This window comes from Dichomitus squalens, assembly GCF_000275845.1.
Source record: "Dichomitus squalens LYAD-421 SS1 unplaced genomic scaffold DICSQscaffold_19, whole genome shotgun sequence".
Classification (NCBI taxonomy): domain Eukaryota; kingdom Fungi; phylum Basidiomycota; class Agaricomycetes; order Polyporales; family Polyporaceae; genus Dichomitus; species Dichomitus squalens.
In genome coordinates, this window is record NW_006766901.1 from 51,042 (window position 1) to 71,819 (window position 20,778).

The window sequence follows — 20,778 nt, forward strand, 5'->3', positions numbered from 1 at the left end:
CTGTTGGACATGATAACAGGTGATTTACCACGCCTGGCCTCTCATGCGTGCCCTATGTACTTACCCACCGTGCAATGTACGCGGATGACCCGTATTCGGCAAAGTTTCACCCAGGTGATCGTAAAAGGATCGGCCATCGAGATTCCAGTATTACATAATTGAAGGGCACTGCGCCATGAGAGCAGAGATTACCGATTTAGGGTTATCTCTCGCCAATAAGGGGGTTAACTGATAACGGAATCCAGCTGGCAGCGGCATTCCTCGCTAAAATCAGGCACAAACGCCTCTCGTACCCTCTCCATGTCCTCCTCACCGCGGCTATCCGACGTTGCCAGCAATGATGGCACCGCGTCGCGCAAGTCTCTCGACCGTGAGCGTATACTTGGTTCGCCACCCCCACTGAATGGGCTCAAGACCGACGGGGACGCGTCGCAGACGCAGCAGGCAGGTGACTCCGAGGACTTGGATCCAGTCCAACGACTTGAGCAGGAGCTGCAACGGACAAGAGAGGAGAAGGATGCTCTTGCGACACAGTACCGTAACCTGCTCGCGAAGCTCACAACTATGCGGACGACGCTTGGGAACAAGCTCAAGCAGGACGCCGTACGTACCTGCGTCTCTCCTAGCTCGTGACGGATGTCCTCATCAGCGGATGCATAGGAAGAACTCGACCGTCAGGAGCAGCTTGTGCAGCAGCTGACAGCGCAGAATGAGGACTTCGCCGCCACAATCGACACCCTGAAGTCTGAGTTAATCGCAGCTAATGAGGAGGCCGAGCGGGCGTCCAGGGAGCTCGAGACCATGCGTAGTCGGGCGCTGCACGACAGCTCGCAGGAGACATTCTTACGCGAACGGGAGCTCAGGGAACTGCAGGCGGAGCTGGAGCAGTGTCGAATAGAGCGAGACGAGTGGGAACAGAAAGCACTCCAGGAGCACGTCTCGGCGGATGAGGCCCGGACATCTGCAGACTCGCTGAGGAGGGATGTGGAGGTTGAGCGGGAGGCAAGACAGCGCGCAGAGACGGCTCTGGAAATTGAGCGGGAGAAGAGCGCGAACCTGCAGTCGGTGCTGGAGGACTTTCAGGCTTGTACGTGGAATTCGATCATGCTCTCCCGCACGCAACTCAGATTGTACCAGCCAAGGAGCACGACCTCAAGCAAGCGGTCAAGGAGTACGAGCGTCAGCTACTACAGGTCACACAATCGCTTGCAGAGTTCAAAAGTCGTGCGCTGAACGCAGAGCTGCAACTCGAGGAGAACTCTACCAGCAACTCGCGTGTGCAGGAGTTGGAGAAAGAAGTGAAGGAGAAGAGTGTTCTTGTTGGCAAGCTACGACAAGAAAGTACGTCGTAGACCCAACTTTATGGTAAACCCCTATTCACATTTCACGCATCGCACAGCTGTCATCATGAACGAGCACCTCATGGAGGCGCTGCGTCGGCTACGACGCTCGTCTTCTGATACCAACGTTGACAGGCGTTTGGTCACGAATGTACTGCTGTCCTTCCTCACTACACCTCGGGCGGATCCGAAACGCTTCGAAATGCTCTCCTTGCTCTCAACAATCCTGCAATGGACCGAAGACGAGCGAGAAAAGGCCGGCCTTCAGCGCAGCGGCGCATTGCAGCCTTCGTTAGGGGGTTCTCTGTGGGGCAGGTCCGGCACATCTTCCCCCTCTGCCAAGCCTGCCGAGCTTCAGAAGACGGACGAGACGGAGGTTCGCTTACTTTTTGCTTCCTCCACCCATCGGTTCGCTGACCCGGAAATAGTCTTTTTCCCGGCTCTGGGTCGAGTTCCTCCTCACAGAAGCCTCTGCCGGCGAAGGCAGCTCCTCACCTTCGCCACGCTCCCCGTCACGACACCAGAATGGCTCGCTACCCAGCACTCCAACACAAGCGTCGACCCGTCTATCGCCGGTAGCGCTCAACGGCACCCGTCGATTACCATCTTTCACCTCCGCTGCGATGGCGAGCTCGCCTGAGCTCAAGCTATCGAGCCCGCCGCAGAAGGGTAAGGAACGTGCGCTTCCTTGATCTCGGCGAGCTTGTCCTGGGTGGCACGTCGTATTTATTGCAGAGCGGGGAGGGGGGATCCGGAGCATATGGGACGCATACATACTACTCGCATATCCGTTGTTCTTTCGCAAGTAAATACTTCTGGCATTATCTGTAGTTTTAGTACTCTCTTCGCGGTCGTGACATGCAAGGATCTCCGTGAAAGTCAGCGATGCGCAGTACCGACAAGTTTTTGCTATTCGGCCTGGACCCTCTACAAGGTGAATATCCGGATCGGACGGGCGTCCAGAGTTCCAAACTGATTCGATACTGGTGAATATAGGTAGCTCTGGTGCGGTCCTCGGAGGAGTGGCATTGGTGCGACCTGCACAACACTACGAAGCAAGCAATTGCTGCGCCCTCACGTGCAGGCAACGAGGCCATGCGCATGAATGCTATCCTCAGTCCACCCTGGACGATGGGCGCGACCTGAAGTCGAATTGAGTCTGTGGTGGTGGTGAATGTGTCAGCTTCTCTATGCTCTTTCTGATGCTGAAGTAAGGCATCTCAGCGACGAACCTCAGCAGTACAATAACTACGAGGTATGTTGAAGACATACGCGGGCGACCTCCGGGGCCTCCCCTTTCCTCCGTGTTCCGGCCCATTCTGAGCGCACCCTCCCAAGTATGCGGTACTCACGGACATTGACCCAGGATGCCAGACTTATGAATGACCTACAACGGGTTCGTGTCTACGAATGCCAATGGTCTCGTGATGTCTGGACGGCACAATGAACAGAAGGCTCTGCCTGTCACGTCATTGGGGAGTGAATCGATGGGACGAGACAAGAGAATCATACGACATGAAAAATCTCAACATCGGTTGAAAGATCCCAGGCCACTGGCACCTTGACAGGTTGCTTGAGAGGCGGGCGATGATCTAGTCAGCGCTACCAAACAATATCGTATGGAAGCTTCCTCTTTGTGCTTGCCTGTCTTTGACGGGGGCATCCTTCGGGTCCAGCGGCGGTTCGAAGCGAGCTGTCTGTCACAATGCAGATGTGAAGCTGTATACGGAAAGTCACGTGGATTAAAATATGGTCATGAACCTCCTTCCTGGGCTCAGTCGTCGAGAGACGACGGGCTGCAGTAATGTCGGAAGGGGTCAGCAGGTCAATGAACATACCGGCATGCGAATTACGAGACGCGCAGAGTCCTATATGAACCTCTGCAACAGCAGGCCAATGGAGCAGCGACTCAGACTCGCTGCATTTCGCCTCGTCTCTTGCTCCAGCGAACCTCAGATCTAGCTCTCAGATATGAAACTCTTGCCTGTGTTCGCGCTGCTCTCAACCGTCTGGGTTGTGTCGGCATCGCCCGCATCGCTCCCTGACCGCACCCACACAGCGAATACCACCCAGAGCCTGGACCGACTTATAATGGGCTGCAACTGCCAAGGTAAATACATCAATTATTGGAATGGCACAATTGTGGTACTCAGGTTTTCCATTGAATAGGTAACTTGTTGTCTGTCTCCGACGTTAGAAACGCACTCGACCAGGGCTTCTACCTTGGTGGCGGCGGGTACGAGACTACTATCACACAGCACTTGTAGAGTGAGTCGCTGACAGACGAGAATCACCGCAGGGGCTACCCCCACACGTTCAACAACTATGAGGTTCGTATTAAGCTATGTCAGGGTTTAGCGGGCGAGGCTTACTAGATAAACTCCAGGGTTTCGTTTTTCCGGATTGTCCTGGCCCCTATGAGGAGTATCCTGTCTTAAAGGGGAAGGTCTATACTGGTACGACGCCTCCGGGACCGGACCGCATCATCTTCCAGACGTTCATCGGCGAAGTTTGCGGCAAGTGTGCATACTTCTCAGAACAGTAACAGCACTTACTGGAATTTGAACAGGCTGCGTGACGCACACTAACGCGCCGACCCCTAATGGATTCCTACAGTGCACGTGATTGCCCAGGTCCATGGGAGTCGAGACGTACTTGAGATGAGCCTATGTGTAGTCGGAAAGAGTCTATGCAGGAATGAGTTCGAGAACGAACATTTGCAGAACTGCTGGAGACGCATGTGTCGCATCGCAGAACGGGTATCAGGGAGAGAACATGAGGGGGGCTGCGAAGGCGGCCACAATCAGATCTGATGATGGAACAAGAACAGGAAAATATACTGCTTGTTGTCGGAGCCCCAATGCGACCACTTCTAAAAGCCAGAAGCTTCCGATTTATCCTCAATTGCTCGTGTGGGGCAAGGGAACCTCTCAATAGGTCCAGCAACTACTTATGGAGAGACTGTCGTCATCGCAAGCAACGCCAGGCTAGGTGAATGCTTAGAATAAAATATGACAGGCCTTGTTCGGTGGCTCCCGCTTACGCTTCTGCCGGTCAATGAAATAGAAGTCAGATATGACCCAAGACTTGGCCCTTGGAATGTCGACTTGAACTACCATCACCTTCGTTCTACATTTTTTAACTCTCGGGGTGCCGAAGGGCTGTTGTTGCTGCGACCCGCAGAGCTACCAATGGCGCCATTGATCCCGCAACGTACCTTGACTACCCTACTATAGAGCGGTTAAACTGACACTCACGTATGCTTGGGCAGCGTTGACCTCGTCCAGTGTGGTCTTTAAGTGTTGTAGGACGACCTTCCGAAAGCCCATCACTTGACAGCCCATTCCTTGCCCGTGTATGCTTCCACCTTTACTGTCCTTGGGAGACGTTATGGTACAGCCGCCTGGTGTGCATGTCGTAATAAGGTAGATGCTACCCTCTGCGGAACCAAGTGCATTTCATGTAAATGGAATGAGGTACTTAAATGGCACGATGCGGGACGTGCAGTCGCAGCAAACGAGGCACGCGGCCAATCACGCAGTATGCGCTAGCGCTTACTAGCGGAGTTTATATACGGGACCACCGCCATTCGGAGACGTTCGATCGACAAAGGTGAGGTCAACGCTACTCAAAGTCGCTGCCGTTTGCTCCCACTGAACTATCTCGTACAGTCTTCGACGCTATGACGCCCAGACAAGATGCTCTTTGGCCCGAGATCATTGTGCGTTCCTTCTTCATCGCTGGAGCATCGAGTACCACTACGGATAAGCTCTTCTGCAGAACTTGGAACTGCTGCTCAATACCCTATTCTCTGTCGACATCACGTTCGAATGTGTCCCTCAACTTCCCGCAATCACGGCATGCGAGGCAGTCGACTTTGTTGTCCTTCTCATTTATTCACGTGCGTGCGACCCCTGTCTTCGTAGTCGAGGCCAAACGGGCCACACGCCAATTTTCCCTTGGCCCCGAAACGTGAGGAGGCTGACAACCAACTGCGCCGGTGGTTCCCAGATCTCGCTCCCGGTCTGAAGATGCCCACACTACACGGTGTATTTGCGTTCGGGACCAAGATCGCCTTCTACACTTACTACCATGAGTCTCGGTTGAGCTATCGGCGGCGAGGCATTGAAGTTCCGTAGGTAGGAGCTGACGGACTAAAATTGCTTCACGAGTGCGTGATCTTAAATTTGGCGAAGAGACAGAACTAGTGCAAGAGAGCTCCAGCGTCACCAGAAGTAACATTCGACATGGGTGGCCAATGGCCGGTCCTTGGGATAACTTACGAGTCGTGTGCATATCAACAGAAAATGTCGCTGACACGTAATGTACATGACGACACAGCCAGACGCAAGCAGACATGCACACGATGCGATGGTGGCTGTCCCAAACAGCTGCTGCGTCTGCCGATTATGTGATCCTTGTGCAGCCACACGCATTACATGAACTACATTACTTTGGCATGAATCCTAGTATCAAGCATGGACGTGTCTAGCCGTGTAGATCTTGCCGATGAGGAAGTCGCGAATGTTCTCGCGCGCGGTGATGCGGACGGTGTGGTAGAACGATCAGTAGTCAAGACTGTCAAGCGTGGACGATAAGACGTCGGCAAGGCCGAAGGGCAGCATGAGCGGGATCCAACCTGTATGATATCGGGCCTGGACCCTCTACAAGGTGACTGAATATCTAGATCGAACGGGTGTCCAGGTTCCAAAGCTGATTCGAAAGTGGTGGATGTATGTACCTCCATTGGTGCGGTCCTTGGGGGAGTGGCATTGTTGCGACCTGCGCAAGACCAGGAAGCTAGCAATTGCTGCGCCCTTGCGTGCACGCAGCGAGGCCATGCGCATGAATCCTGTCCTCAATCCACCCTGGACGATGGGCGCGATCTGAAGTCGAATTACGTCTGTGGTGAGGAAACGAATAAGACGGCAAGATAGGCCTGGTTTGGCGCTTTAATCCCGCAACCTCCTCGTGTTCGCGAGTACTTCCTTGTCTCACGTCTCTGCTCCCTTTACACGCAGGCAGCTCAGTGAATGCGACTATACTGGTGTTCAGTTTGGAGGTCCGCAATGAGCCAGGACATGGCCCCAACCCCGCTAACCGTCCCGGATATGCGCAGATACCCGGTGCTTAGACTTGGACATCGAATTTGCGACCGAGGATACTCTGGATGACGGTGCGTGGTGAGTCTGTCGTGTTCTCTATGCACTTTCTGATGCTGAAGTAAGGCATCTCATCGACGAACCTTAGCAGTACAATGACCGTTACGAGGTATGTTGAACACAAACCTGGGCAACCCTCAGGCCTTTTCCCTCGTGTTCCGCCCCAATCTAAGCGCACACTCCTGAGTGTGCGGTACTCACGGACGTTGACCCAGGATGCTATATTCTCAGCAATGCCGATGACCCACAACGGGGCTTGTACCTACCAATGCCAATGGTCTCGTTTTGACTGGGCGGCACGATGAACACAAGGCTCTGCCTTGCACGTCAGTGGGGAGTAAATCGGGGTCTACTCGGGGTTAGGTTATGCACGCATTACGAGACAGGAGAGTCATACGACATGAGAAAATATATATTTCGGTTGAAAGAGCCCCACCTCGACAGGTTAATCAAGAAGCTGTCAGCGCCACTAAACAGTGTCGCATGAAAGCCTCCTCCTCCTGCTTGCCTGTCTTCAACGGGGGCATCGTTCGGGTCTAGCGGCGGATCGAGGCGAGCCTTCTGTTGCAATGAACATATGAAGCAGTATGTGGAAAAACATACTATGGAGTGAACGTACCGGTATGCGAACTACGAGACGCGCAGAGTCCCATATGAACCTCTGCAACAGCAGGCAATGCCAACCAAGCAGCGACACAGACTCGTTGCATTCTACCTCGCCTCTTGCTCCCGCAAACCCCAGGTCTAGCTCTTCGATATGAAATTCTTGCCTGTATTCGCGTTGCTCTCAACCGTTTGGGTTGTATCGGCATCGCTCGCATCACTCCCTAACGGCACCAACCCAACGAATGCCACTGAGAACCCCGACGCACCTAAGATTGCCTGCGATTGCCAAGGTAGATGTATCGGTTGTTGGAACAACGCGAGCGCGGTGCTCACGTTTTCCAAATAGGTACCTTGTTGTCCAACGAGGACGTTGGATATGCATGGTACAAGGGGATCGGCATGCGTAACGACAACGGGTACGAGACTATTATCACAGAGCACTTGTCGAGCGAGCCCCTGACAGACAGGAAATCGCCGCAGGGGTTACCCCATGCGTTTCTACAACCATGAGGTTCGTGTTGAAGCTGTGTCAGGGTTTAGGGGACGAGGCTTACTGGGAAAACTCCAGGGTTTCGTTTTTCCGGCTTGTCAAGGCCCCTATGAGGAGTATCCTGTCTTACAGGGTAAGGTCTTCGGTGTAGATAGGCCCGCGCCTCCGGGACCACACCGCGTCGTCTACGAATACAACGGACGCGCCTCGGTATATTGCGGCAAGTGTGTATGAATTTCGATCAATTGTCAGCACTCATTGGCATATGATCAGGCTGCGTGACGCACGCCAACGCGCCGACCCGCAGGGGTTACCTACAGTGCACGTGATTGCCGAGGTTTATGAAAGTCGAAATGTACCTACGATTAGCATGTGTAGTCGCAAAGGGTTTATGCAGAAATGAGTCGAGGAGAGAACGTAAGCGGGGTTGCAGCTGCGGACCCGATCAGTCCTGAAGATGGAACAAGAACTGGGAGATATACTGCTTGGTGTGTCGTCTCAATGCGGCCACTTCTCAAAGCCAGAAGCTTCCGCTTTATCCTCAACTACTCGTGCGGGAAAAGTCATACTCTCAACAGGTTCAGCGGCTACTTATGGAAAGACCGTCAGCATCGCAAGCAACGCCAGACTGGATCAATACTTACAATACGAGATGGCAGGCCTTGTTCGGCGGCTTCCGCTTCCGCTTCTGCCGGCCAATGAACCAAAAGTCCGGAATGACCCAAGACTCGACACTTCCGATATCAACTTGAACTACCATCACCTTCGTTCTGCAGTTTCAACGCCGTAGAGCTGTTGTTGCTGCGATCCACATGGCCCAACAGTCTCGTTGAATCCACAACGTACCTGAGCCACACTCCCTTCAGGCGCTTCTACTTCCTACTGTATTGCAACATGTTCTCCGAGAGCCCTCTTGAGCACGATGACGTCCGCACAGGCGATAGCCTTGGTGTTGAGCATGGCAGCTTCTACGTCGGGTCGTCTTGGCTCAGAGCGTCACTAGTTCACAAGCAGCGTGCATGACCCACGGCTGCGTTGACCTCGTCCAGTGCGGTCTCTGAGTGTTGTGGGACGAGTTTCCGGGAACCCGGCCGCTTGACAGACCATTCCTTGCCCATGTATGCTGTCGACTTTGCTGTCCTTATGAGACATCACGCCGCTGGCGTGCATGCCGTGAGAAGGTAGATGTTACCCTCTGCGGAACCGTGTGTGTTTCGTTAGTCGAATAAGGTTTCTGGATGCCGCGCTGGGTACTAACCAGGACCGGATGTATGCGGGACGCGCAGTCGCATCTAAAGCTTCCTTGCATGTGGTACTCCCGCGAACGCTGTTGGTGTTGCAATAATTGGGTATCCAACTGGGCCAAGTTCGCGTGGTGCTTGTGTATGCAGCGTAGAGATGTCCATTAACGTTGAGAGTGAGATCCGACGGTCGACGGCGAAGACGATGTCGAGTCGATAGTCGTGCTGATCATGGCGATGTGCGCTAGCGCCATCGACGGAGTTCGAATATGGGACCACTAACTATCTCGAATAGTTTTCGATGTTATGGCGGCCGGAGATTGTTGTGCCCTTCTTCATCGCTGGAGCGTCGAGTTCGACTTCGGAGTCTCGGAGAAGCCCTTCTGCGGATCTTGGAACCGTCTGCTCAATACTCTATTCCCTGTCGACACCATGTTCGAAGTCGCCCCTCAGCTTCCCGCGGTCACAGCATGCAAGAGGGTCGACTTCGTTGTCCTTCTCATTCACGTATGTGCGACCCCTGTCCTCATAGTCGAGGTCAAACCACCCGCTGGTTTCCCCCTTGGCCTCAAAGCGTGAGGGGTCTGGGGGCTGCGTCGTCGCCGGCGTTCCAGGTTGGGTCTGTTGGGGGTTGCCGGTAGGGCCAGTCGTCTGAGGCTGACAACCAACTGCGCCGGTAATTCCGAGACATCACTCCCGATATGGAGATACACATACTACACGGCGTATCTGCGTTCGGGACCAAGATCGCCTTCTGCAATCACTTCCAGGACAGTCACCACTTGGAGCCTGAGCGCATCGGATCTAGCGCTGCTCTCGGACAACGCTGCCAAGGAATGGTGGAAGTATGACATCTTGGAGGACTAGGGCGCGATGGAGTTCTGAGAGATGGCGGATAATGTGAAAGCTGCGTGTTCAGAGCTTGGTCTGTAATTCGCTGCAGTGAAGCTTCCCTCGGGGAATGGAGAACCTCTGACCGCCCGTTATTCTTGTCTCAGCGAGTTACTTCTCTGTACAACCATTTGTGCCAAAGGCTCCGACGTTAGTGCACTCATAACGTTCGCGAGAAACGTTTCTCCGGGAAACATGGCTCCCATCGACCGCCTGCGACACGAGAAGACACCCACGCCCCGCCTCGGCTCCTTCCTCGACGATCGCGTTCGCCCTGTCACCTCGGGGACCTCGGCCGAGTATCCATCGCGCGAGTAAATATGATGTTTCCTCAATTCGTTCCGAGTGTCCTCCAGCACGCCACTGAGTTTGTGTTCTCGCCTCTCCGCCATCGTCGTCTCCCTTTTTTCCCCTAGAACCTTGCCCCGCTCCTTAGTTCCCCTGCCTCTCCTCGTGCCCACCCGCTGCACGCGCCCATGGACGTGTCGGCTTGATGCGACGTGCTATGGGACCGAGCTTGGATTCGTGGCAGCTCTTCGCTACCTTCACCATCGTCTTCCTCGTCGCGAGTGGGTCCAATCCCCTGCGTTATATGCGTCTTCATCTGTACCTTGGAGATTGCATTTTCAGAGACTTGGCTCTTGAGTTGCCTTCGATACCCACCATCGGACCCCCTGCGCTGATCCTTTCTCGTCTCGGCGCCATCTGTTATGTCCGTGGCACGGAGGGCATGCTACGTGAGGGATACAAGAGGGTGCGGGCCCGACGCTAGCTCTGATGATTCAGTCAATGGCCAGGAGTTCCAGACATAGTTCTACCGGACGAGCTTCAGAATCGCCGTGCTAGACGGCTGGCTACTCGTCATCACCGGTCCAATGCTCATCGACGCACTCCGCCACAGCCCAAACGACAGGCTCTCCTTCACAGCCGGCATCACGCAGGTAAGTCTCATGTCTATATACGGGCGTCGTCATTGCGTCGCATGTGTCGGGTCCAGTATGATATGATATGTATCACAGGTGACAGCCAGAGAGCCTCCAGGCTATGAGGTGATCATCGAATTCGCATGATTTGACAGATGACGATGACCTTCAGCGATGTTCCTAAACCGACCAGCTGCACTGCACTTATGACGGTACGATGCAGATCCTTTGCACATTCTTGTCCGTCTATGACGACTCACTGGGTGTGCCCCTTACTGGCATTATTGCTCTTTCTGCGTGAATTACACGTCATTTGTAGTCACCCTGCAGACGGGTTTTTACCAGCATCATTTCACCGCAGGTGCTGGGGAATCGCGTTGATACTGGTCTTACCCTACTTCCGAGATGCGAGCGGCGATGACTTGCCCTTGCGGCCCTTTGTGGTGCGTTAGCTTATATCTCTTCACGTTTCTGTCAAGGTCATGAGATCCCGGATAAACACAGATTCCACTGAGCTGGTACGTTCAACATTTGGTGCGTTCTCACTTGCTGCTTTACACCCTAGGTTTCTCTAGCACACGTTGTGATGACAGGGTCTTCCTACTTAATTGCAGAACTTGATTTCTTCTTGGCTGCGGGTCATCGGGGGATGATTGACCGTCGCCAGGATTCTCCGGACTAGTTGATTGTAACTCACATGCAATGGCGAGCCTCTTGCTGTGGGTTGGATCGCTTACTATGTCGAGCGAGGTCCACCAACAGGCCGCTTGTGATAACAATCTCGTACTCGTTGTATCTCTGATGCCGCTGAGCAAGGTACAGACCGCAGCATGCCGGTCAGTACGTCAGTCATTCGCGTGCTATGCGAGCTCATTGGATGGCAAGATCGTGACGTCTGCCTTCAATCGAATATCAGTATAGACTATCAGGATATGCGTGGACTGATACACCAGTAGATCGTCTGTTCGACGGATGTACATAAGTCAGCACTGCCCACTTCTGCGCGAAGGGGCAGATGACTGTCGACTTTCGGTTGTCGTCCAGGTGAGCAACGGGAATGTCCTGCCGATGGCCAGTTAGGTGCGTCGGACGTTCTCAGGATCAGTAGATGCCGACTCAACTTCGTCTAGATTGTACAAGCAATCTTGGTTATGGGTGAGCTAAAGCCGTACATGTCAGCCTGCGGGGATGTGACGTGATAGATGAGCTTGAACCATATCCAAGGTGAGTGCAGCTCGTTGCCTGTTGACACGCCGGTAGGTCCGAAGCTCACCCCGATGGCGTGCAGGTAGCCGCTATTCTCTCACAACCAACGGTACACCGTAGACAGTCCTGAAGGATGGGTCTGCATCCTGCGATGCGTGCGAGTAGAACTATTCGGCAGGCCATGCCTAGTGCAGATGCCGGCACGAAGATCTCCGACCCTGTGTGACAGATGTGCTGTTTGCGAGGCTGGCGTTCTGTGCCGAGTGGTCACTACATTCACCCTTGAGCCTAGATTACTAGCTCTTTGCCAAGAATGGAGTCCACCGGCACTGCAACAAGATAAGTGCCTATTGTAGCCGACCGGTCCTAAACCTAGGTCATGCGGGTACGCCCTCACGCAGGTGACAGCGAAGACCCGGTGCATGCATTGCAAGGCACTGCGATGGTGGACAAAACCTCATGTAGTCGCCACGACTTGTTACGAGCCAATTGTCCTGTGTGGGTACCTAAGGCAGCGGGCGCGTGCTGTTGACCGTGAGTTCAACCTGGTCCCCTGCATTATGTCAGGTGATTTCGAGTGTGGTTCACACCACGAGTCCTCCTCGGAGGCGAACAAGAGAATGGATTGTGCCTATATAGCTGACCTCTTGTTCACAAAAAGGGGCCAAGAGCATCTCATGTGGGCCGCGAATTACGGAGAATGCCACCCATGTCGAATTTTTCTCTCTGCGATACCGGCGCTTGCTCTTCTCCTGGCATACACTACACTCTTCGCCAAACTTCCGATAATCTCGTAGCGTTCATCTTAGGGCCTGTTCGGAAAAGAGTTGGAATTACGAGTCACCGGCATTTTGTCACGTGGCGGCATTTCCGAGGATTTCTGTGCGAGTTAGAGTTACAGGGGCGGAGTACCCGTGAAGTCCGGAGGAGACAAGCGCCCTGAACTCGTACATGTATCTAGTATACCAATACATAACAGAATTCTTTCTGATCTCGCGATCCAGAACAAGCACCTCGCCATGTCTTCGCAATGGACACAATCCTTGCGATAGGTGCAATCGTTGTGATCGGATGTCGACCACATCGGATCCCTTCCCATCTCGTTGCTGTCTCATTGTAAGGAATAGAATACTGGGGTCCCTTCCGAGCAATACAACAATTGGTGCCATTCCAAAGCTTTTGACGATCACGATGGGCTTGGTAATCTAGTATAATCCCATGATTAATTCACATTTATACGTCGCAATGCGTGCAAATTGCCGCACATGTTAGGTTATACGACAAGCACAAAATGTATTATCAGCTATGCTACGACAAAAGTGATCTACAGAACACAGTAGATACATTTTACTACGACAACGCAACCGTACCTCCAGAGATGTGGATCTACATACAAGCCGAGAGCTTGGAATTGCACACTGACCTCAGATAAACCCAGCATAATGTCAAAGACAAGCGAGGACAGTAGAGCTATGAGCGACGGAGGACACAGACAGCAGAAGACACTGATAGGGAATCGTCTCGGGGCATGAGGTCAAGCACAGTAAGAGATCAAGGATTGTGCTATGGACTGTTAGATGTTAGGATCATGAGACAGAGGCAAAAAAAACTAGTCCAGGGACGTCTAGTGAGGGAGCTACTAATCATGCACAAACTCACAGGAATTGCAGGATTCAAGAACGCGAGACTTACCTCAGGTGGTCATAACAGCATGCAAGATAGAAAGGGACGCACCTAGAGACGTTTCGTGGACGGGGAGGGTCAATGAGCAACGTCGAATATTGAAGGGATACATACTGAGTAATTGTAGCGACCGCGGCCTCGAGCATGTGTACAAGACTTCGGTGATATTTTGCACTCCGACCTAGTGCTGTATAGTACCAGTACCGACGCAGACGCGCGGTGCATCTGGGTGTTGACGGCGCTTGGAAGTGGGTGATAGCATTGCACAGTGAGCACAGGCTGGGACAGACGATGCGATGACATCGCCAGAGGGACAATATTGGGCTGACATTGCCCAGGCCTCGCGATGCAGTAACCACGAAACCAGTTATTTTGGCGTTTGCCATTATCTGATCATGGGCTTGAAAGTTGATTACTAAGGCGTCGATTATTAGCTCCGTGGCCATGGGGCCGATTTCAAAAGGAATTCTGTGATGTAGCTATGGCTTATCAGACGGGCTCTGCTTCATCCCTGCTTCACCATGGTCCACACAAGAGCAGCTGTCTAAATTCACCAAGCTATCCATCAGGCTCAAATAGAGCGCCGAAGACAGGCTATTATAGCAGTAACTGTCATTGTTTTGACTGGGCGGGCCTTGGTAGTAGCCTGCCCTAATCCCTCAAGTAGGATGGTCTCGGATGTCCGATCACAATCTACGCCGGTCATGGTAGCCATCCCAATACTCTATAGAGAGAGAATCAAGCGAGATAATTTATGACCTGAGCTGATAACAACCGCCCGGAGTTACTGGGAGGCATCCGAACGCATGCACTCGCCCGAGTAACTCGAGTTTTCTCGAGATTGAAAACCGAGATATTATTACTATATTTGGGCATGAAATGCCGGTAACTCTAACTCCAACTCTTTGCCGAACAGGCCCTTAAGCACTCGTGAAATAATTTTAGTCCATCAGCTCCCACTCACGGTATTTGGCCTCGTTGGTCGCTCAGCTCCTGCATGAATCCATTGAGATGAACGACCTCGACTCCAACCTGGGCTGCGCTCACTGAGGGATATTGCTAAGCCTATGTAGGTGAGCCTTTTCGCTGCTTCGCTTCGCTACTTCTCGGCAGTCTCTGCATTGGGAAGTCTCAACAAGTCGCCCGGGAGTGTTCCCACACGAGCCGTCGCGATGGCGTGCACAACATCCGCCTACCACATGGCACCATCACTGCGGAGAATCTCGTCGTCGAAGGAGTAGCCGGCTCCTCATCGCATCGCCTGTCAGAGAGACTTCGCCGGCCTGTCTGCAACGTACTCGGATCCCGTCAAGCTCGTCGAATGCGACCAGCCGCGAGACTACTCCACGATGACACGGAGCGCACGTATCCGGACGCCTTGCATTAGCAGTTCGCGGTAGGCGACCACGTCTCCCCCGTGGACCTCGCAGCCCCGCCCCGCACGCACATTGTCTGCCGCTGGCTCCTTACTCGTCTGCTCTAAAGCTCATGAGCACGGTATCGAGTCTGCCAAACGTTCGGTGCATGGCCGTAACTCTCCGTAGCGAGGTGTAAGGCTAACTCCGAAGATACCAAGGAGGCAGTAAGCTTTGTATTCCACCACCGTCGTCTCCCGAGCAGAGGCCCAGAACATCCGCTCTGCAACGGACACGCTGAAAAGCGGTTTCGTGCCCATGAGAACCCCTGCGTCTAGCTTCAGCTTCTCCTCCAGCGTCTTCGCGAATTGGAACTTGGTCCCAATAACGCCCCACGTGTTCGATAGCAAGACCACATTATCGGGTGCGATTAGCTCCTGAAGGGTCCATCCGCGATCGAACCATGAACTCTCGAAGAAGTTCTGGGGCGAGAGACCCGGTCCCGCAGAGTCGCTCGTATCGTGGACAACATGTAGGAAGGCGTAAAAGACATCCGCCAGTCTGTACCAGTCGAACATCGACGTTATGGCCTGGGAAAGCTCGGCGCTGCTGGTCTTGTCGATGCGGCAAGTATTGATCCAGATGTAGTCATATCCATGACTCCCCGCGATAGCGCAAGCGTCTCGGATCTTCTGTGGAAGATAACGCTCGAGGCTCCCTCCTTCGATGGGCTGCTCGAGCTGTATCGCTAGGACGTTCTGGTACGTCTTCTCGCCGCCCTCGACTTTGGACCAAACATGGCATATCGCACATCATGAGGGTCTGGGATGGACTCGAATTCTAAGGTCTTTGTATTAAGCAGTCGCATGCTTCGAAGCTGCGGGATCATGATGAGATAGAGCCGCGTCAATGCGAGAACGGCGTGACGTACAGGAGATAATGCAATGTGTGCCTCTGTATAGCCCAGTTAGGAGAAACTGATGGGTCTGTGACTGACCTAGGTCATCAACATTCGACATCGTCACTAGGAACGGCATACATGTTGACCGACTTACGCGTATCTAGCACAGATGGTGCATTTGCAGCTGCGGTTCGCGAAGACTAGTGTTGCCGCGAAGTGAGGTCACTTCACGTCAATGTGCACCTTGCCTTGAGCGGAGTATGAAAATCGACCATCAAGGTCGCTTTGAGGTCAGCTCAAGGTAAGTCAAGGTCGCTTCAAGGTGTGGACTCTCGGCGGCTCCAAGTATCCGCTGTCGGGCCGACTGGTACGACGCGCTTCATCTGGTCACGTGCCGGATTCTCCTCTCCTCGTTCCCGCCAGCCTGCTTTCTCCCATCAGCTGCACGCACTTCAACCATGTCTCTTGATGTTGTATGTTCTCTCTTGGGTCATTTAGAGCTCACCAAACCTTTATCTGGATAACTTAGATCCGTTTCCTAGGTATTTATCTTATGCATGTGTAACGTAGATGATGAGCAGCAATGCAATCTTTGGTCGAAGAGCAGAGTCCAGAAAGGCATAAAAACTTACCAGGTAGTGAGTAGAAGCATCTCTCCTTTCCCATGTCAATCTACGGCTGTGCTTCCTGCGGTGCGAGAAATCTTGCACAATGCAGCTGCCAAACCTCTGAGCTTCTGCAACCCACTGCTCCCCTTCCCTCTACACCTCAGTCACGATCTACCTTCCCTCCTGGCTCTCATCACTACTCTTGTACTCCCGCACCAAGCTCTGCATACCCCGGTAACACTCCAGGACCATCATCTGAGCCACCCATACGAGCCGGCGGCTTACAGTCCGTTTTCGGAGCATGGCTTCAATGAGAACAATTCTCAGTAGTGTATTCAGTCCGGGACCATCTCCAATGTTTTACGACAGGCTCGCGAGGAAAGCAGATACAATGTTGACTCGTAATACCAAGACTGCAACCTTTCGCAGTACACCGAGATCCCCAGACTACCCATGCTCGCTGTGCAAGCCTAGCACGTGCCCACTTCAAGCTCACCTTGTGGCGCTTCAAGGTGCATCAAGGTATGAACTCCGACACCTTAAGGCGACCTTGACCTCACTTCGCCACAGTCTTCGCCGAAGACTGTGGCGAAGGTCCTGGCATGAAGACATTGTGGAAGCTAGCTTTTATACTTGCCCGCCTATCGAAGAATGTCCGCGACAGTCCGGTCCGTGGGATAGTTCACGGTCCGGAATGCACCGTGACTGATTGTTCAACTCGGGCCAACTTCGCGTCTTTCATTCTGCTCTCCATACTGGAGACTCATATCTACTTACTGACAAATAGAGTCGGAGTCGCCTTCCCGCTCTAGTCAAATTAGTGCAGGAAACTAGCGGCCATAAGGGATGACACTAGAGCGGGAAGGCGACTCTGATTCTATTAGCTAAAGCAGGGCATGTTCGGCTCGATCACCTTCACGCACTGAGCGCAGGATGCGCCGAAATCTGAAACCATCCGGCGCGAGATATAGAGATGGAACAGCTTGCTCACCCTGGACACGCGCCCCAGATGATGCCGACATTGCCGTGCTAGTACTTGTTGTGCTTCTACGGCACCAAGGAATCCGTGGTAAGTGCCCTCTACGTCAGCGTGGCGTCTCCCTCGCGCGCAACCAGAACTGAATGACATTGCCAGCGCGCGGCAATACGATCTTGCGTTCAATCTGGGTTCGGGCTTACTCACTGTGAGTGGCCATGATCATTTTCGATCAGGCTTATTCCATGTATCCATGTAGGCATATAATCATGGTCCGTTGTCCGATGCCTCCCTCGAAGACCTCGCTTAATCTGACCATTGAGTTCCAAGTTGCCCTCCAGCTTGATCCCGTCGATAGGCGCAACACTTTGGCCGGAGATTTCAGCCACTCATATCGCGCCTACATCGCCCTCGGAGAATCTGTTCAGGGCCGGGACTTGCCACAGCAATGGTTATGAATAATCGTACTGCACGTCTCGCACGATACTCCGCTGTCACATAGACTCATTGAACGACGCCAGCGCCGTTGCGATGATCATCATTAGTTTAGGGCTACAAGATGTAGCGCCGGACGCAAGCTAAACACAAGCTCAGACCAACTGCGCTAATACGCCACTACCTTCCTGCTACACCTTTTCGCGATCCCATCTCATACTCTCAGCGCTCCGATTCTCCGATGTCTCGTACCCTGAAGTTGATCCCCTCAAGCGGACTTCTCAAGCTCTCATGAAACGTCAACTATCACCGGTAGCGCAAGGACCTGCCGCCCTTCAAGTTGTTCGAATGACGCAAGGCGGCTAGGCCACCTGGATGTGATATGTTGGGGTAGATGTATGCCCTCAAGGGGAACCTCCGACATTCTGTCTTCTGATAGTGCACGCCGCGAGGTACGTTTTGGAAACACACTTGCCTCCTTGCCCCTTAATTCGTTTGACAGAAACGGGCAACTGCGCATTGCTGTCCCTGCATGTTTTCCCGGCTCATTACGGTCTCACAGCCTCGACCATCTCTTCAACCTTCCACACGACGACGTTCTCAACTAGTGCACGTTCTGTCGGGACTGATGACATTCATCCGCCACTGTGGATACCATGCACGAACGGCAATGCTATTTACGGCATCCGACTTGAAAACCATCCTACTCCCCATAGTGCGTTTTGCGATCTTGCATATTGTATCCGTACTCACAATGATCGTTGCTCTAGTCGGCCTTCGCATGTGCGACCGCCCCTCTTTGTTCCTTTGACCGGCTCCTTCGCGCCCTCATCTGGACTTGGATCCACCAATTCATGTGCAACGTCTCCAACCAGGCCCGGACGCGCCTTGAAGATGCTGTCAACAAGCCATGGCGCCCACTCCCTGCAGGGCGCATCACCGAGCGACAGGCCTTTGTGCTTCGCTGGGTGACAGTCGCCGCGGCATTCGGCTGCTCGGCACTACACGGCGGGGATCTCATGCTTACGACGCTCGGACTCTTATTGACTACATTCGCCTACGACGAGCTTGGTCTTGCCGGACACCTTATCGGGAAAAGCATCTGCAATATCGGGGGCTACACCACGTTAGAAATCGGGGCAACCAAGCTCATGGGTACGTACACCTCTTCCCTCTCTGAACTGTTGCTTACCTGCGAATGTACCTTCGGCAAACCCGAACTGGGATCTATTCTTGGTCTAGGAGCGACGCGCGATCTAGACAACGTATCAGCTACGGCAGTATGCATCAGCGGTGCTTTGATTTGCACCACTATCCAAGCCCAAGACTTTGCAGACGTTGAGGGTGATGCCATCCTGGGCCGCAAGACGTTCCCCATCTATGCCCCCGAGTTCTCCCGGATTGCGACTGTGACTGCAATAAGCGTATGGTCACTGTTCCTAGCCTCGTTCTGGGGCATTGGATCTGTGTGCGGGGCGATTTTCGTCGTCTTCGGGAGCTTTGTCGGGAGCCGATTTTACTCCCTCCGGGGTCCTGACGACGACGAATTGTCATATGTGCTGTACAACGTGAGTAAGATCTGTACTATAATGCTAGTGGCACGGTCGACACTGAGAGCTTTGCCGCAGGTCTGGTTGACTATGGTGCATATCATGCCGAATCATGCCCGGACGGGATTATTCACATTCTAGTCTGATATTCATCCAAGGTCCGGCCGCATCTGTACCATATATTGATGTCCGTATGTAGTCCTATGGTGCGGTTCAACTAAACGCCACTTTTGAACAGCCTTAAGCGCGCGCCTGAAATATCACGTGACGTCCCTGAGCTTGGGGCTCAACGGCGCGCCACTGGTCGTCGAGAGGTTGCATAGGCCGACATACCTGTTATAGTCATGTACATAGTCGTTCGCGGATAGGGATGAAGTATCTTATCACAACCATAACACTTTGCTACACCGTGGGCATATCACGATGGTTTGACCCTTCAATATGCCAAAACCATGTGAATTATTGTCTGAATGAACTCCGCCTGAAGTAATCGAGACCTGGTAGAAATATGCGGACTAGTGACTGCTTGTTTGAAGCTCAGTAAATCATGGATGAACTGTTCAGATTGTTTTGTTAGAGACCTAGTGTATATCCATGCAGAAATCATTCAGAATGCGGAGGTTATACTGAATGGTGTTACCGTTGGTACGCCCCACCCCCTATCTTTTCGTTATTTGACTACTCCTTCTCGTCGCCCTCGTGTACACTCCACCCCCCTTCCTGTCTCCGGCGACCTATGCTTACCTTCCTGTTCCCCCGTCGTCCACTTGTACACTACCATCCCCCTTTCCGTCCCCTGACGACTATGTCCCTCATGTAGAAGTTCGTGGGGAAAGAAGATGATTCTACAGCGGAGCCGCGGGAGTCTATATATACATGTACTACATAAAGACTATCGTAATGTAGATCCGAGACAGAAGGCGTAGTGGCGTTGGTGCCACCGTCAAGCGTTCGCAAAGCGTGCCCAAAGCAGTAAGGCAAGCGCGTGACCATACTCCAACACTCCCCCTCAACTCTGCATCAGCAAGATGCCGAGTTGTGTGCGCAAAGCCTGAAAACGATCGCGTGCAAGGGCCTTCGTGAACAAGTCGGCCGAATTGATGTCCGTCGGGCAATATTCCAGTCGAATCGTGTCGGCGGCGATGCATTCCCGAATGAAATGATGCCGGATATCGATGTGTTTTGACCTTGAATGCTGGACATTGTCCTTCGACAGCTCGATCGCTGATTTGTTGTCAGCCTTGAGAGTAGTGGCATCCCGCTGTTCACAGGTCAGTTCCGCGAGCATGGCGCGCATCCAAATCGTGTGCCGCGCAGCGTACGCGACTGCCATATACTCAGCCTCCATCGAAGAGAGCGCAACGGTGGTCTGCTTCTTCGAGCTCCAGGCGACGACCGCCATTCCCGACGA

General features: G+C 53.2%; 6 protein-coding genes across 6 annotated transcripts; 5 read left to right on the forward strand and 1 right to left on the reverse strand.

Moving 5' to 3' along the window:
• Positions 1–300: 300 nt before the first annotated feature.
• Positions 301–2,177, forward strand: DICSQDRAFT_155665 (uncharacterized protein; the record flags this gene model as incomplete). Its single annotated transcript, XM_007366577.1, has 5 exons — positions 301–603; positions 661–1,087; positions 1,138–1,341; positions 1,400–1,716; positions 1,769–2,177. 5 exons carry the CDS (start codon positions 301–303, stop codon positions 2,030–2,032), a joined length of 1,515 nt encoding a protein of 504 aa, XP_007366639.1. The 3' UTR covers positions 2,033–2,177.
• Positions 2,178–2,514: 337 nt separating this feature from the next.
• On the forward strand, positions 2,515–3,965 carry DICSQDRAFT_62737 (uncharacterized protein; the record flags this gene model as incomplete). The annotated part of the gene is made up of 3 exons (XM_007366578.1): positions 2,515–2,595; positions 3,727–3,862; positions 3,910–3,965. 3 exons carry the CDS (start codon positions 2,515–2,517, stop codon positions 3,963–3,965), a joined length of 273 nt encoding a protein of 90 aa, XP_007366640.1.
• Positions 3,966–9,208: 5,243 nt separating this feature from the next.
• On the forward strand, positions 9,209–9,391 carry DICSQDRAFT_33654 (uncharacterized protein; the record flags this gene model as incomplete). The annotated part of the gene is made up of 1 exon (XM_007366579.1): positions 9,209–9,391. A coding segment is annotated over one exon (183 nt), but the record flags the coding sequence as incomplete, so codon positions are not given.
• Positions 9,392–10,554: 1,163 nt separating this feature from the next.
• DICSQDRAFT_62772 (uncharacterized protein) lies at positions 10,555–10,737 on the forward strand (the record flags this gene model as incomplete). Its single annotated transcript, XM_007366580.1, has 1 exon — positions 10,555–10,737. A coding segment is annotated over one exon (183 nt), but the record flags the coding sequence as incomplete, so codon positions are not given.
• A 4,291-nt stretch (positions 10,738–15,028) lies between these two features.
• Positions 15,029–15,592, reverse strand: DICSQDRAFT_62630 (uncharacterized protein; the record flags this gene model as incomplete). Its single annotated transcript, XM_007366581.1, has 1 exon — positions 15,029–15,592. A coding segment is annotated over one exon (564 nt), but the record flags the coding sequence as incomplete, so codon positions are not given.
• Positions 15,593–18,349: 2,757 nt separating this feature from the next.
• DICSQDRAFT_62599 (uncharacterized protein) lies at positions 18,350–19,508 on the forward strand (the record flags this gene model as incomplete). Its single annotated transcript, XM_007366582.1, has 3 exons — positions 18,350–18,532; positions 18,588–18,972; positions 19,060–19,508. The coding sequence occupies 3 exons, from the start codon at positions 18,350–18,352 to the stop codon at positions 19,506–19,508; spliced, it is 1,017 nt and encodes a 338-aa protein (XP_007366644.1).
• Between the last annotated feature and the right edge of the window lie 1,270 nt (positions 19,509–20,778).